At 35.7% G+C, this 18,523-nt stretch overlaps 1 protein-coding gene across 1 annotated transcript in view; it reads left to right on the top strand.

The window, feature by feature from the left end:
* The window catches only part of LOC134792798 (sterol O-acyltransferase 1), a 33,644-nt gene that overhangs the window by 9,504 nt on the left and 5,617 nt on the right, over positions 1-18,523 (top strand). The window contains exons 5-7 of the mRNA XM_063764149.1: positions 12,974-13,116; positions 16,335-16,464; positions 16,927-17,073. Coding sequence (XP_063620219.1) covers positions 12,974-13,116; positions 16,335-16,464; positions 16,927-17,073 — 420 coding nt within the window. The remainder of the gene's footprint in view (positions 1-12,973; positions 13,117-16,334; positions 16,465-16,926; positions 17,074-18,523) is intronic.

Here is an 18,523-nt window from a genome sequence, read left to right on the forward strand (position 1 = left end):
CGCAATTTCATTAATAATCAGATAAAACCGGGTTTTCTGCTAACTTGATTGATGTTGGGCCGGCTTATCTGTAATGTTGTGTGATTTATGTGCAGCATGGCAATTTCGGGAGCAGCCCGCGTCTAATGCACGCTCCGCGGCTCCTCATGCGCAAATGGCCGGGAAAGAGTAGTAAACATACGTTGGTCCCATAACTGTATTATACTAAGAGTATTACTAAATCGCAAAACGTAATTCAAGACCAAGAAAAGTAAGACAATGTTGCCACTGCAATAATTTGTTTGTAAAATAGTAAATTCCTTTTGATAAATAATCACGCTAAGATAATTTATTTATTAGTAATTTTACTCCTACGATTTAATAAAAGTGCTTTTATTTACTTATTTTTACATAAATACAAGACGCGCTAGACTCCCGGACTCAAACTAAATAATGAGAAAATTTATCTTAACTGAAAGTATGTAACGATTGTCGATTTATTTTATAAAATACCTGTTACAATCGGACATACACCGACGAGTTAAATGACGGTACGGTACAACACTATAAAAATACCCACTAGTAAAACCTACTGAAGTTGCTAATGTTACAAACGAAATAAATGCTAGGATTAGAGAGAAAATTCTATTTCGTGAAAATGCGAGATTATTTATAAGTAATAAATTGTCTTTATTTATATTTGATAGCCAGCGTATCCCAAGAGGAGACCACTGTCAAGTCAACAAACACCGAAATATATTCAATTATTTGTAAAGATTCCACTTATAAGTAAGTGTTGTTTCCCAAGGTCCTATTTATTGTTTGCGAGCACTTTACAACGTTTTAAATAAAGTAACATCTGACTTGCTTGACAAACATCTGCATTTTGCAGTAGTGAAATAAATTTACATTGCTTATTACATTTTTATTCAGTCAATCATGTTACCTTTACATGGTCGGGCATTTTTAAACTACTTGAGTACAACTTTGTCGTACATTCATAAGAAAACTTGCGACTTTCAGAACTGACAGCATTTTTTTTGAACGAAGGTACCAGGTAACTTTTATATTTTTTGCCTTAAGGCAAATTACAAATTATTAGTACCTATCTATTTTACTAATTTATAATTATTTTCCTTTGCGAATGTAAAATACAGTTATTTATTCTAAAAGAAGATTGTCGTATGTAGTTATGCTCCAAAACCTCAGTAAATAAATAATATTAAATATATTATAAACGTGCGATTTTCATGATAAGTGGAAGCATCCATAACTAAGAGAACTATGCTTGAACAAATGTTGAATAACAAAGTTCCCGCGCTCGTTGCTCGTAACAAAGATATGTACAGTCGACGTCAAATATATGTTTACATTTTCCGCCTTATCACAAAGGAGTAAGGTGCAAAAGTGTAAACATATCTTTGACTTCGACTGTACACAATTGAGTCGAAATATGCATACAGTTCTGTATCTTATTCCATTGACTTAAGTAAAAAAACGAAATATACGTAAGTATATTTACGACGGCAGCTATAGAATTTAGAGCTTGGAAAGTTGCAACAACAACTAATCAGCAACTTCCACAGTAGCCCGTGAATAAGTGTTCCGACTTTCTAACTAAATTAATTATTAGGGCGAGCGAAGCGAGCCCTATCACTATTCGACAATCTATGCATTCTTGTGGTACACTTTACGGAAAAGCTATCGCACTGTTAGGTTTGAGATTTAACATAGTAATTTATATTCATGTCTAGATGTGTTATCAAGCATAAAAATATCATTATATAAACATAAAAAATAAATAAAAGGGTAAATAATGTGTATTACTACTAACGCCATCTGTTGGACTAATGTTAGTTATGAATATTTCTAACAGATGGCGTTAGTAGTGACAAGGTTAAAGGTTGTTCCGTTAAAATGCGCTGGGTTTTTGTGGCTCAATATAATTGGGTATTTGACTATACTAGTCAAATGAGTTTCTGTTTTCGAACTGTCAAAACGATTTGCTACTATCAACTACCAAAGACATATGTAACTTCGTATAAGACGAATAAAGTCTAAGGAAAAAACGTGCCTCGGAATTCAAGTAAAAGTCATTCTCGAATAGGTGGCGCACACACCTTTAGCCTATCCTCGGCTAGATGGCGTAACGACACCGTTTCATATTTAACAATTTCAACACATAGATATCAGTGAATGAACATGGATCAAAATGATATAAAAATTATAATATCATTTATCCATATATATACATTTTTTGATAACTTTATACGTTTTCATTTTGAGTTTTAGTCGTGTGTTGATAGATGGCAGTAAATTTACAGTGACTACAAAATTTACAATGACAGGACCCCTATATACTATCTATTCTTTTTGCAACTACTATGGAATTTATATGAAACACTAGCATGTGACGTCACAAGCAAATTACCTACTCTTTATAGTTGTTATCGGGTATTAAAATAGAAATTGTGACTAAAAATAACTGCTATCTACGTTTCTCTATTAATCTTCTGGTGCTTTATTTCTTGCATGGTGTAAAATAATTTATCTTAAGTACAGTCAAATACCCTATTAGTATTAGGTAATCATAATTAATTATGGGTGAAATGTAATATGTGTACGTATATATGTTTTGATTGAATCGATAATCGTTTTTACTACTATGGCGGTTAAAATCACACGTGACTGATTTCGAAATTGCGGCAGTAATGCAGTTGGCAGTAATATCGCAGTCAGCAGCAGTATTGCAGCGCGATATTACTGTCTTTCTGTTTCAAATGCCAAAATCGATTTCGCTGACAGGGTTTTTGACATTCCAGGCAATAATGTAGTCGGCAGTAATATTGCAGTCAGCAGCAGTATTGTAGCGCGCAAATGTCAAAATCGATATCGCTGCCAGGATTTTTGATATTTGCGGTAGTAATGAAGTCGGCAGTAATATCGCTGTTGGCAGCAGTATTGCAGCGCGATATTACTGTCTTACTGTTTCAAATGCCAAAATCGATTTCGCTGCCAGGGTTTTTGACATTCGAGGCAAAAATTTAGTCGGCAGTAATACTGCAGTCAGCAGCAGTATTGCAGCGCGACATTACTGCCTTATCGTTTCAAATGTCAAAATCGATGTCGCTTTCCACTCTGGACGACCAGCTAAAGCAAGTACCTACTGCCTTACTGTGTCAAATGTCGAAATCAATATCGCTGCCAGGATTTTTGATATTTGCGGTAGTAATGCAGTCGGCAGTAATATCGCTGTTGCCAGCAGTATTGCAGGGCGATAGTACTGCCTTACTGTTTCAAATGCCAAAATCGATGTCGCTGCCAGGGTTTTTGACATTTGCGGTAGTAATGCAGTCAGCAGTAATATCGCAGTCGGCAGCAGTATTGCAGCGCGATATTACTGCCTTACTGTTTCAAATGACAAAATCGATGTCACTGCCAGGGTTTATGACATTTGCGACAGTAATGTAGTCTGCAGTAATATTGCAATCGGCAGCAGTATTGCAGCGCGACATTACTGCCTTATCGTTTCAAATGTCAAAATCGATGTCGCTTTCCACTCTGGACGACCGGCTAAAGCAAGACAGAGGCAGAGGGCCCTTTTTATCCACCCTTCTATCGGGTGGCAGAACTTCCTACTTCCCAGGAGCCGTGGGAATGTTTCTTCCCAACAGCTCTCCACAAGCTGCCCTGCGTTGACTGATTGTACTGGTCCATCAGCAAGCGGGGTTGTCACATCGCTACGCCCATATTCATGTCTACCGGTCAAGAAGCTATAGGTGCTCCGGACATTTGTATTAAGGCTTGCTCGGAGTTTAAGCCAACACGTTAGGCCATTTTGACATTTTAATGAGATATAGTAGTAGTGACGCGAAAGGTCATAAATATCAGCGAAGGAAAAAGAGGGCGCGGACGCCCACCTATGACCTGGATGAAGACCGTTGAAAACGACCTAAAGACGATGGGACTGTCACCCGAATTAACACAACAACGCCCAGAATGGCGGAAATGTATCAGGAGAGCCGACCCCAAATAATGGGATGGAGCGAGGATGATGATGATGATAGTAGTAGTAGTAGTAGTAATAGTAGTAGTAAAACACTTTATTGTACAAAAAGAAACATAAGATAAGACATGAAAAACACACAAAGTTTTATAGTACAAAGGCGAACGTATCCCTTTCAGGGATCTCTTCCAGTTAACCTTTGAGCAATTGAGGGAGAATTGGAGAACGGTAGACATAAAAGTTGTACTAAACGGTATAAAAATATGAGAAGTTTTGGATACATCAAGATATAGATGGTTTTGGTTCCCTTATAATAGATTAAACGTATTACGTAATGTTAAACACTCATGTATTGAAATGTAGGAAACAAGAATATATTCGCATGAGGAATTTAATATAAGTACCTATTGATATAATATAATACAAACACTCTTGATATAATATAATACAGAATGATTTGGGGTATTAATTATTTATAGAAGCCCTTATATCATATCATATCATTTTTAGAGTTCCGTACCTCAAAAGGAAAAAAAACGGAACCCTTATAGGATCACTTTTGTTGTCCGTACGTCTGTCTACTAAGACCTTTTATCTCGGGAACGCGTAGATGTATCGAGTTGAAATTAAAAGCATAACTTAGGTCCTAAAAGCTGTGAAAAATTTAATTCTTCTAAGTTATCGGAAAAAAGATACGGCCGTTTATGCCGCAAAAAATGTATATTTCGAAACTCTCAAAGGAATCAAAATGTACCTATAAAGGGGCCCACTGATTAGCACTTCGCCGGACGATATCAACCGGTCAGTTAAAAAAACGCAAAATTTGACAGCTCCGAACAACTGACAGGCTGATATCGTCCGGCGAACTGGTAATCTGTGGGCCCCCTAGAGTATGGTAATTCCCGTTGATCTAGAATTTCTAGAACTATGAAATTTGGCAAGTAATATCGTCACTACAAGTACTGGGAAAATATTTGAAAACTATTTTTTTGTAAATAAATTAATAAATACGTTAAATTTGTACGGGACCCTAGGCGGGCGAGTCCGACTCGCACTTGTCCGGTTTTTTAAGATGAATCTCTTATTAAAAACTACCTTAGTAATTATAACTCTATAGGTAGAAAAACTCCGCGAGCCCTTACAAAGCTCTGCTTTTTGCTAGTACATAGCTGCACCTATACTTATCTACAAAGCCCAACGTGGCAGTACAGCCACCTGCAATGATATGTTACTCTTCGAAGGCCGCAAAAGTATGTGACACGCTCTTATGGCTCTACAAATACGATCGTGTCAGTTATTTTTGCGGCCTTCGTTGTGTAAGTATTATTGCAGGTGACTGTACCTACTTTCAGTGTAATTGTACCTAGGTACCTTAAAACCATTGTTATGCTTATAGTTCCGTAAGTGGAAAATTAGGGGAGGTTGGTCTAAAGTGGATTAAGTACGCTAAGAAAGGATGATTGATCGATGTGTTTCGATATAATACTGCAATGGGTAAATAGGATTAACACTAAATTATTATGTATTATGTAGGTATTTAAAACTACCTTTCAATTATAGGTATAGTACAAATACAAGTACATACCTTTCAATAGGTATCGCAATAGGCAATAGGCAGGGTTGGGCAGTATTTCAATTACATGTATTTGAAATACGTATTTGAAATACATTTTAGTATTTTGTATTTGTATTTCAAATACTACCTGGAAAAGTATTTTGTATTTGGTATTTCAAATACTGCACTCACATGTATTTTGTATTTTGTATTTCAAATACTTTAAGCTTCAAAATACATTTCTACAAAATACATTTTTTTATTAAATTCTTTGATCCTAAAATGGAACGTTTTTTTAAATATAATGTACGACTTGTACGAGGTACAAATATGTAGGTACAATGCGCGAGCTATTCTGCGCGGAACTTTTCGTCAACAGCCAGGGGATAGGGTTATTGCAGTAGTTTCCGTCCATGCTCTAGTTTTCGACCACTTGACAGATTAGCAAATAATATATTTCATTTTTAATTTACTATTTGCCAAATATAATTTTTATATGTAGACAGATATATTGTTTAGCTAAGGATTGAAATCAGTCCAAATTTGTGCAGCAATGTAGGTTTATACCTATTCAAATTTCGTCAAGTGGAAGAAAACTAGAGCTGGACGAAAACAAGCACAATGACCCTATAAGTTTTTAGGAAAGGATATTCGTTAAAAACCGGCCAAGTGCGAGTCGGACTCGCGCACGAAGGGTTCCGTACCATAATGCAAAAAAACGGCAAAAAAAGACGGTCGTTGCTTAACTTCGGTCAAAAATCACGTTTGTTGTATGGGAGCCCCACTTAAATCTTTATTTTATTCTGTTTTTAGTATTTGTTGTTATAGCGCCAACAGAAATACATCATCTGTGAAAATTTCAACTGTCTAGCTATCACGGTTCGTGAGATACAGCCCGGTGGCGAATTTACAAAAGCTATACTATTTCAGTCACGACTCAGATTTTAATAGGTGAGCTTTTGTTTATGCATATTACTTGACAATATCTATACCGTTTCGGTAAAAAGTAGTCACTGAAATGGATTAGCTTTTTACATACATATTTTCAAATATTATTCACGCCAAAACCTAGTCGAGTTTAGTAAGTTCAGGGCTTCAGGCACGTTTGAATGTGATATCTAAATTTTAATAATACTTATTTACTCAAATGGTTTAGATTTTGTTGCGATATATTTAAACATTAATGCTCTCACAATACCTAGTCGAGCGGAGTCTCGCCGTCATTATTCATCGAGTATTATTTGTACGACACTAAAGTTCACTGAATATTGATTTCAACAATTATTTTTTTACTAAATTACTTTTCACCTAGTATTCATGTAAATTGCCAAAAAAGTAGTTTAGGTTAGTTTGATCTGCAACCTCCAAGAAAACGAAATGTTGCTGGAAAAGTGGGTTAGGTTAGGTTAGAACTGCGACCCCCAAGAAAACGAACTGTTACCAAAAATGTGGGTTAGGTTAAGTTAGAACTGCGACCCTCAAGAAAATGAGCTGTTGCCAGAAAAGTGGCTTAGGTTAGGTTAGAACTGCAACCCCCAGGAAAATGAACTGTTGCCAGAAAAGTCGTTCTATGCAAAAAAAAGTCGGTTCGCTGTTTGGTCGCAGTTCACCTAACACGCTCTTCCTCGCTTCGCTCGTCGTCGCACCTATATTGACTCAGTGAACTCTGTCAAATGACTAGACGATATCGTATTAATATATATCTAGCAAGTTGAATGATTTGACCAAAGAAATGTACTCCAAACATTGTACACATAGTAATAATCTACTTAACAATAATTCTATAAAGTAAAACGTTGTCATGATGAAAATTTGGTGAATGTTGGTTGCCAAAGTAAATCATCTGCGAATAGTTGTCTGGCAAGTGAAATTCGGACAATAAAACTTCGGAGAAAAGGCAGAACACCGTAGTGAATCTTGGTCCTTAAATAAATCATCTACTTCGTTATGTACCAATGTATTATAAAATACAGTCGACTTATAATTGTATTACGATTTCACATTAAACTGTCCTAATAAGAAATCTCAACTGATATAGTTCTTAAATGAAAAAAAAAATTAGGCATTTTTAAGTAATTAGCACGAACGGTAATTAATACAATACAATCGGAGTCATTACTAAAATATTAGTCAAGTTTAGATCGCAACAAACTAGCATTTGTAGCAACAATATCCATATTAATTTAGCCAACAAAGTCTATACGATTTCAGTAAATTTCTGTACTGTAATGGATTAGGGTTTGGTCAAGTTTTGTCCAAACAAAAGCTAATCCAGTTCAGTTCGCATCTGGACCTTATCAGTATAGGCTTTGTAAATTCGCAGCCCGGTGACAGACGGACGGACGGACGGACGGACGGACAGCGGGGTCTTAGTAATAGGGTCCCGTTTTACCCTTTGGGTACGGAACCCTAAAAATCTAAATGATTACACAAAAAAAAAATAAAAGTATTTTGTATTTTGTATTTGAAATACATTATTTTAAACACTGTAATTTGTATTTTGTATTTCAAATACCAGTCACCAAAGTAGTTTGTATTTGGTATTTCAAATACTTTTAAAAATGTATTTTGTAATTTGTATTTGAAATACGTGGAAGCCAGTATTTTGCCCAACCCTGGCAATAGGTACATATACCTCCAAGGTTTCTTATTTTGTTTGTAAAACTAATGCGTAGATGTCTAGTGATCTTACAAAAGACTACACCGTGTATATTTGCGGTTAATACTAATGTTGTCATTTAAAGATTAATACATACCTTTCAATAGCTATCGCAATAGGCAATAGGTACATATACCTCCAAGGTTTCTTATTTCGTTTGTAAAACTAATGCGTAGATGTCTAGTGATCTTACAAAATACTACACCGTGTATATTTGCGGTTAATACTAATGTTGTCATTTAAAGATTCCCTTTGAAGCTAATACCTATATACGAAGTATATTGAGTGATCAACGGTGTATTTAGCTATATATTATACGAATATTATAGACACCCACTTGGGAATCAACTTCATCTTCATCAGTTCATATAAATAGCTAATTAATATCGTAATTGATAAGCTCACGCAAAAATAACTTATACAGGCTGCTTCCAACAACAGGAGCAATAAATTAAATCGGTTCAATAGTGATTTAAGTCGTTTCAATCCGGAGGTCGCGGATTCAAACCCCGGCTCGTACCAATGAGTTTTTCGGAACTTATGTACGAAATATTATTTGATATTTACCAGTTTCTTTTTGGTGAAGGAAAACATCGTGAGGAAACCGGACTAATCCCAATAAGGCCTAGTTTCCCCTCTGGGTTGGAAGGTCAGATGGCAGTCGCTTTCGTAAAAACTAGTGCCTACGTCAAATCATGGGATTAGTTGTCAAGCGGACCGCGGGCTCCCATGAGCCGTGGCAAAATGCCGAGATAACGCGAGGAAGGAGGAAGAGTGATTTAAGTCGTTTCAAAAATGAGCGGTTCAATTTCCACCGGGGCCCGGAATCGTCCTTTGTCCTGCCCGATTTCTAAATAGCAATGTACCTATATATTTTCGTTACGAGGCATGTTTACTTTTAGAATGAGTTCGTTTAGTGATATTAAGGACTGTTTATTACATAATGTAACTTCGTTAGACCTAATAATAAGAACCTACCTATTGACGTATTTTTTTGGGTAAAATATTTTGAGTTTAATACTAAAGGAGTAAATTATATTTGAAAGAAAAAAAATGTGTAATGTGTGTAAAAAATTATAATATTAGAGCGGTAGGTACCTAATAATTGAAACATTGAATCTCCCAGATTTTAAAATTATTGTTATGTAACCGAAAAAGTCAATATCGGTTAATAAATAAAGTAGTTTGTGAGTTAACACTATAAGAAATAGGTACAAATACAGCCGTAAAAAAAGCCAACGTCTTTAACGTTGGTTAAAACTTAAAAAAACCGTATTTGTTAATAACACCATCCGGTTTAGTCACACGCGTACCGCGCATCTATAGTTCGTTTTTTTAGCATTAGAAAGAAGGTAAGCGATCTGGACATGTCTTTTAATTGAAAAACGCTTTTTTTTTAATCAGTAACTATTACTTATGAAAGCAAAGGAATATAAATGATCGTATTAGATCCATAATTGTTACATATTTGCCGTGCCTTATTTTTAAAACGTGTTTTTCAATTAAAAGACTCCTCAAGATTGTTTACCTTTTTATTTTTACAAGCTTTTATTTACTTTCACCTGTCCCGTTGCCTGTCGGTCTGTAATCAAATCTTGCAAGTTAAATTTGATCCACTTTCCGGTTTCCGATTGAGCTGAAATTTTGCATACATACGTAAGTCGGGAGACAATGCAATATTATGGTGTCATCGAGCTGATCTGATGATGGAGACCGGAGGTGGCCATAGCAACTCTGTGATAAAACAACGAAACCTAATTGTGTTTGGGGTTTTTAGAATTGTCTCGATGAGTATTAGTTGCCTGTGGGAATAAAACTACAATTAGCGATAAAAACTTGTACCAAAAATGAAATTATTGCCAAAAACTTATTTCTAATGCTAAGAAAACGAACTATAGCAATAACTCAAAGATGGAGTAGTGTACCGGCAAAACCGTTGAAAGTGAAACGTTACATAAATCACCTGGACCCTCGTCAGCGGCGGCGGTAAATAACGCCATCGCAGCTGTTGTCGCTACCAACATTGTCAAACTAAAGACCAATTTTCAAACAAAAAAGCTTGTAAAAGACTCTTAACAGTCTACAATTTAGTACCTTCATACACGTAAACTCTGATTTCTACATTCGAACTACATTCATACATTGTATTGTAGAGTATAGATCAAGGTATAAGGTAAACGTAGAAACTAAACTAAACTAGTGCTCGACATGCTAATGCCCAATAGATGACACCTTGCTGTCACCTTTATTGACAATGACTTATGTTATCATTATTTCTTCAATTCGAACTAATTTGTCAGCCCATCCTTATAGGCTAGGGCATAAAAAAGTGAAATGAAATGAAGTTCACTTTGTATTTTTTATTTTTTTCATTGTGAAGCATATTACAAACTGAGAGAATTAAATACCAAAGACGTAATATAAACTTCACCATGGCCGTAATATCATGTTTGAATTTCAGTGAAGGTAAATCAATGAAATATAACGCGATATTCACGTAGGTACTTAAAATAGGTACCTAATATTTGAAAGTCGTAAAGGGCTATAATCAATAATAGGGTGTACAATAGATTTTAATGAGTAGATTTGTATTCAATATAATCTTCGGTACTGAATATATTTCGGAAAATCACAACCTAAACCTGTATAATTTCCATTAAGGAATACGATTACGTATTCCCGCTAAGCAATTTATATTACCCGAGGGATATCGACAAATTGTTAGTCCCAAGAAAGTATTATGTTCTGTTGAAGAATTGCCTCCTTGAGTAAAACAAGAACCTGGCTCAAATCTCATGGGTATCGAATGAAAGCCGCCATTACTTTGCCAAATAGAGAGACACCGTCAATAAATATTATAATTTCGTTATTATCTCGTCAATAACATTACCAGACAATTAATATTAAAATTTAATTTCAAGTAAGTCCAAAATGACATAGCGATTAAACTTTTACCAACCAATAAGAGAGATTGCTAAGTTCATCATTAAGGTATTAGGCGATTAAGATTTGCTTATCTAATATTTCAGAGCTATTAGAATCCCCGAAATCTCAACTATTTATTATTTCTAACGTTTTTTTGTTGTTTCTTATTTTTGTAGGTACCATAAGACTTTAAAAAATATTTGTTTTATTAAAAATTATACAATCTGTGTAAGCGCGTACCTACTTGGTAGGACCACTAAAATAGACGCCACGCTTTAGCACGTAATCGCGTCATCTCATTCGGAAAGCGTTATCTTTATCGCGACCAATTTGTGCTACACCAATAAACGTTATCGGAGCTCAACACCGCCACCTATTCAAGGATCCTGCGATATCATTGCAATTGCTTACCGAAGGACGAATAAGTCCCGGGCAAACCAGCAAAGCGCAGAAACGGCATTCAGATTAAAAGGAAATCTCAACTTGATTTATTATTGATACGATGCGTGCGACCTTAGCGGCTACCGCGAAAACCGAAATTCGCAAATTGCGGGGATCTTTCTCTTTTACTCCAATGAAGGGGTAATTAGAGTGACAGAGAAAAATCCCCGCAATTTGCGAACTTCGATTTTCGCGGTTATAGCCCTTGTCACGTTTCGCAATTCATCTCCCTTGCGTAATACCGGTGCGCATTAAATCATGTTTTGATTTTTTTTTCATCAATGAGATCTCCAGCTAGGCAAAGCTCATACACGCACGGTTATACTTGTAGCGCTACGTCGTAGCCTGTAGTTAGAGAACGTAGCTAAATGTTTCGTAGACACGTAGGTAACCACAAACAATTTGTCAAGATTATTTAAAGGATGGGTTAGACTTGAATCATATTAGCCCGCCATTGACGCGAAATTAATATTTTAATAATTGCCATAGCTTAATCATTTTAAACTACTTAATGAACTATGAGATTGAGTTATAAATCCATTCCAATTTTACGCGACGCCGCGTTGTATGTTTATAGTGTGATTCTGATCATAGAAAATAATACAATTTGATCAATACAATACGCGTCGCGTTTCATCGGGTCGCGTCACCTTTTACAGACGTAGGTAGAGCATAATTATTTTCTATCGTATTTTCACTAAAACGTACGAACGTGTCTTGCTTTTTCAGTCAGTCTCGGCACATAAAGATCTGAGGTTGACTGAAGTAGCATGACAAACAGGTACGAACTTTTTCGAGAAAATTCGATGGAAAACAACTATGCACTACATCTGTAATAATGAGTCTCTCTTAATAAAGTAATGGTCAATTGATATCCCATAGTATTTTAATTTCTTAATGACAAAATTATTTTCTAGGCTATACAAAAATATTTTCAGACAATGGGAATGTTTTGACATATCGGTGACTATTTGACCAAGATTTTTTTTCCTGATTTAGGCCGTCAAAAACCATTTCACTGCTTAATGCGATCTATGCTCAGTTGTTACGAATCTTCAGGTCAAGGAGCACTGAACTCACCTTGTCCACACTCGTACAAATCAATAGAAAATCTGATTGTACACACTCGTACTCGTTCGGATGACAAGACAAATAGCAAACGAAAAAAAAAACAGTTTGCTCGCTATTGGCCTCATTACACGCACGAAATCTTAACACAGGGTGTGGGGTAGATATCTAACGGATAAAAAATTTATGACTAACCTACCGATCTTATATGTATATCGTACGAAATCACTTTACCTAAATAATTGGTGTTACACGACCCGACCGGTATAGGTATGTGTTTTCTAAAAATATTTTTTGTACGCTTATCAAAATGCTAACGAATGGTTTTTTTTTGTTACAGTTCCGTTTCGCAATGAAAATACATGCGACAGCAGTAGCCTGCGCGCCTCGCTGGCGCGACGGTAGCGCGCCCCTTCCGACGTTCAGGCATTATCTCTATTATCTATTTGCGCCGACGCTTATTTACCGGGATCAATACCTGAGGTACGGAATTGTTTTTATTAACTCTTAACGAGTGGCCCATTAATGGCAATAAGCAATTTACTGAGCTTCTCTAATTTTAAACACTAGTCCGTAAGCCACAATTTGCCTACCGAATTTCTTGGACGCTGCACTATCAGCGTGTGTCCCGCGATTCGACTCGGAGTGCAGTAGGCTCAAAGAATGGAGTTTCTGTTGTTGTTGTTCAAAAACGGTTGCCAAAACTTTATTAGCAATTCTGAGGCCTTTTTCTAGGGACTTTAGCGATTCTAATGCTGAGTTTTGACTTTCGCTCGATAGGAAAAAATCACGAAAATCACTTAAAAAATAATAATAAATTTTGCACAAAAACTAGGAATATGAAAATTATTTCTAAAAATGAGCAATTTTATGCTTGAGGGGAACTCAGTGAGTAGGTACTTTTTTATTACTTAAACACACAAACAATTAAATAGCAGTGGGCCCATAAACAAAAACTTGTAGGTTCTTCATATTTTTACTTTTCCTAAGGAAAATCCTATCTAATACAACGCCCACTAAAATGGAGTTGAAGCAAAAAAAATAAGCCATCTGTACCAGATCCTTATTATTATTTGTTTTTAGATTTTATACTTATTACTAGTTTGTTATCTTGGTTGGATTACATCTCTCTGGAGCTCATGGTCACAGAACAAAACCCCGAACGGACCTAGTTGACTTCGCGATCCCTAAAGCTATTTCGTTTAGGACGCCCTTTAGAAGGCCTAAATGCGCATTGATAAAACACTAAAACAAGATTAGAAATGTTACTGTCCGCTGCTGTCTTTTTTGTTTGGCAGCAAGGAACCATAATCACTACATTTTATAAAACAAAGTCCCCAACCGCATCTGTCTATTTGTGTGTTTGTATGTTCGCGATAAACTCAAAAACTACTGAACGGATTTTCATGAGGTTTACAGCGATCAATAAAATAATTCTTGAGGTTAAATGCATAATTTATTTAGGTTTGGAAAACCCGTGCGAAGCCGGGGCGGGTCGCTAATAACATTAATAACAAAAACCGTCAAGGGACCCCAAAGGCGAATATACTTACCAAACAATAAAGTGCTTGTCTAAATTACACATTTTACCTTGCTGTATTTCTCGTAGCCGTCCAGGCCAATTTATGTAATTGTGCTTAATGAAAAGCTTTAGCTTTGTTATATCGTTAAACAAGGATTGTACGTTAAACGATATTGAAAGTACTGCTAATGGATTAGCATAAAACAGCAAATTGAAGTTTCAAATTGCGTTCAATTCATGTTTATGACAGGATTAAGCTATTTTATTGTTTAGTTTCACCCAAACCATTTAATTAAGTAAATAGTTTAGAACTGTTCTAGAAATGTATGATTGCCAATTTAACACTTCAAACGCATCCTTTGATTAAATCATGTAGGTAAACTAGAAGCTTGTAAGGCTACAAAAATAACTAATATAGGGTACGGTACGTCTAAGTTGGTACATTTAATGAAATGTAAAAACGGCCGACCTCGAAACAATGAAAGTTTCAGCGCGTTGTCATTCTTTAAATTGTTATTTTCAACTTTCCGTGACATTTTACTGCGAATAAGACAGTATTAAACAGTTGAGTGACACCCGAGGCCAATTGCATCCTATTTATAGGCAGAAAAGAAAAAAATACGTCCTACAAAGCGATGCAGAATATCGTAGGCATGATTTTGATCGATACCTAACTCTATGCTGATGTTTGAGACGTACCGCGAGCCAAGAATGCATACAATTGCAATTATGGGACAGCGTACGCTCGGCATGCATGTGCTCGGTGCTTGCAATAACGTCTGTCTCGATGTCGCTACTGTTTTGATATTGCCTATAGTTGCCTATAGGTACAGATTGTTGTGATCTTCTAGGTAACTTTTTATTTCACACGATACTTTAAAAATAATAGTATAAAATTGATAGTACTTACTAAAGATTAACCTTTAATCTCTTGCCTGTGTATGGTAAGGATCCTGACCGAATATTTAGTTATCTTTTTGTATTTTTTTTTTCGAAAACTACTGCTCTATATAGCACAACCGAGCTTTTAACCCAGGATTTTTGACCACCATACACATAATATACAGGGTGTTTGGTACATCGTTTGCCAAATTAAAACGGCAGATAGGTTGAGTCATTTGCTATCTTCCCAGGCCTAGAAATTTTTAATTTTGTGCACTTTTTTTTTCAGCTCTATGGCAGTTTTCGTAAATTTCAAACTTTTACTTGCGCAATAGTAAAAAAAAACCATGGCCATTTTTTTTCTAGGCATGAGTAGATAGCAAATGACTCAGCAATCTGCCGTTTTAATTTGGCAAACGATGTACCAAACACCCTGTATGAAAGGTTAAGCGCAAATAAATTATCACATATTTATGCTCACCTAATCAAAAGAGGTAGAAGGTTGGTTAGTAATTAAGTAAATAATGTTTAATAGCATTGCGTTCACCTGGAGGATAATTAGGTATTTCTCTTGAGTCTACAAAATGAAATAAATAATTAATTTTAATTTATAGAGAATAATCAAGACTACAATAAATTATTGAATGCTCGCGAATACTTGGAAGACTAGACTTGCTAGACTTGAGGAAGTCGGTAGATAACGCTGGCTTTCTAGGGTTTTTTCTAAAGTAATTAAAAAGTGTTTGCTAGCGAGGTATCTCCCGTTAAATATTTAATAGCTCTGAGGAAACGACTTTCGTACTAGATATTTTCTCTAAAATAACTTGAGTTTCCGTAAAGGCATGATATATAAGGTAATCTTCGAAACGTAATTAACACATTCAGGGCCAAGAACCCGACTGTCGGGTACACTATTCGTAGCGACTACGCGCTACATACGGCGAAACCGTAGCTACGCGCTACGAGCGTAACCCGTAGCACTTAGTGGCAATGAATGTCTTAAGAATCTTAATTTAAAGCAACAGTTATAATAAGTTAAAGTAATTATAAGTTAACATCAAGTTGCTACCAGTCATTATATATAGTATTGGAAAATGAGGTGCTGTGCAAATTGAAACAAATATTTTTTTGGAAACAATTTGCAACCAGCCAATAAGCTACCTAGCTAGGACATGATGTGGCGGGAGCATTTCGTAGCTTTATGTTACTATTACCAACTATTACTTCTGATCATGTTATAGATAACATCCTGTATACGTTGACTTTTATGAGTCTAACGGGAAAAATCTGTTTTCAGGACGAAGCAGATTCGGTGGGGCTTAGTGATACTCAACTTCTTGGAAGTGGCAGCAATCATATTCTACAACAGCTTCTTGTGGGAGCGGTTCATTTTGCCCTATTGGTCTGAGTACGGAAAAGAAAGCAAGGTTAGTTTAATTACAAATTACTTGTTGTCAGTAAATGTAAAAAAAATAATCAAAGTATTTAAAGTAGTTTTACCTAAAATTGGACAAGCCTCTCAAAAGAAAGCTTCAAATGACCTTTCAAAAAAAGGGAGATATTATGTAGTAATACCATTACAACTAATTTCTCATTTAGAATTTGTATGGACACCTTAAGCAGATGATACATTTTGGAAAATCATCCTCAACAGAACAAGGAAAATAATCGAGCTAACTTTGGGAAGTGTTCGTAAATCGTAACGCCCATTACCACCGTCCTTATACTTAAAAACATTTCCTTAAATGGTTTACGAGTATGCATTCAAACACGAGAATTTATTGAAATGCTAGTTCAACTTGATGTGAAGACATGTTATAAACCTATTGTTAAATTGCATTTCGTTCGAACTTAGACTTTACGTTATTGAAATAAGGTTTATTTTCCAGGTGGAGGCAGGCACGGTAGTCCGTAGCATGTTCGCGTGTGTGCTGCCCGGGGTGATATCATTCTTGTGTGGATTCTATTGCCTTCTGCATGCCTGGCTGAACGCCTTTGCCGAGATGCTAAAATTCGCAGACAGGCTATTCTACGAAGTAAGTCGAAGAAATATATGTGTCATCAAAAATAAGACCTAGTTCATATGTCGAATTTCAGTCTCAGTCCTATTTAAATATCAGGTTCAAAGGTATATATTAGTTAAACGATGTTTCATATCACGTTCCTGACTCCACAAACATGATATAGGTGCTAAAAGGGGGAAATTAAGTTAATACTCGTATTAAAGTCCTCCCTCTTATCTAAAGTCAGTAATAAAAAATGTGCTCTCAGTCCCAGGTGTTCGCGCGAATACCTTTTAACAAGATACCGACTTCAAAAAAATCTGATTATTCAAATTAAGTATCTATATTTTTGCAACACGGGGTTTTGCAACTGTTTTTGCGTGTAAGCAGTCGTTACATATTTCCACGCAATAAACATTTTATCTACAAATGGTTAAAAAAACAAATAAAATAGCCTAAATACTTAACGTGTAGGGACCTATAGGTACGTCTCTACGCAACTTTGTTCACACTTAATCAACATTGATTTAACTATGTTATGTGTACCTACATATACCTATATGACTTCCTTTCATCAACCATAAATCAAGATATACATTAAGTTATTATTATTGGATTTGTTAGACAATTTTCACAAAAGCATATTTTCCGAGTAGCGAATTTTCACATCGCATTTTATCACGATCGCAAATTTCATTAATCGTCTTTTTTAATGCAGCGATTTTTCATGTAGCGTTTTTCAATGCTCGTATATTTTACCAGTTGATCATTATATCACAAGCAAATATTTCCAGTAAGTACCTTTTTTTTCGAAACTTTAATTGCCATACTGATTTTTTTAGTATTCGCGTTAGTTTTTATTTGTATAATTGGCGGTTCTAAGCAATAGCACTTTGGCCTCAGAAATACGTGGTTAAAATATTTCCCTCCGGCCCTTTTGGCAACCAAGTTTCGCAACCGTTTGGTTATCGACTAGTTAAATTGCGAAATTTCTATAGTCCTACGTTTAGCTGACCTTAGCTTAAAGAGTCTAACGTACGAAACTTTCTTTTCAAAAATTATTTCCTTTACAACTTAACTAGACGGAGCCCCTATTTCTGGGGCTCCTATTTCTGGGCGGTTTGCCCTTCGGGCATCTGAAGCTACCTAACGAACCTAACCTACCTACTGATTTAGTTTAGTGTGACGTTCGTGAAAATAGTACACTTTGGGGGAAAAAGCCTAGGTAGATAGATACTGGAAATATTTGCTTGTGATATAATGATCAACTGGTAAAATATACGAGCATTGAAAAACGCTACATGAAAAATCGCTGCATTAAAAAAGACGATTAATGAAATTTGCGATCGTTATAAAATGCGATGTGAAAATTCGCTACTCGGAAAATATGCTTTTGTGAAAATTGTCTAACATTTCAAAATACTGTTTCCTTAAAAGAAGGTACCGACCTTCTATTAGCTATACCTAATAACCAAACAACGTT

The sequence above is a fragment of the Cydia splendana genome, chromosome 8, assembly GCF_910591565.1.
Source record: "Cydia splendana chromosome 8, ilCydSple1.2, whole genome shotgun sequence".
NCBI classification, from domain to species: Eukaryota; Metazoa; Arthropoda; class Insecta; order Lepidoptera; family Tortricidae; genus Cydia; species Cydia splendana.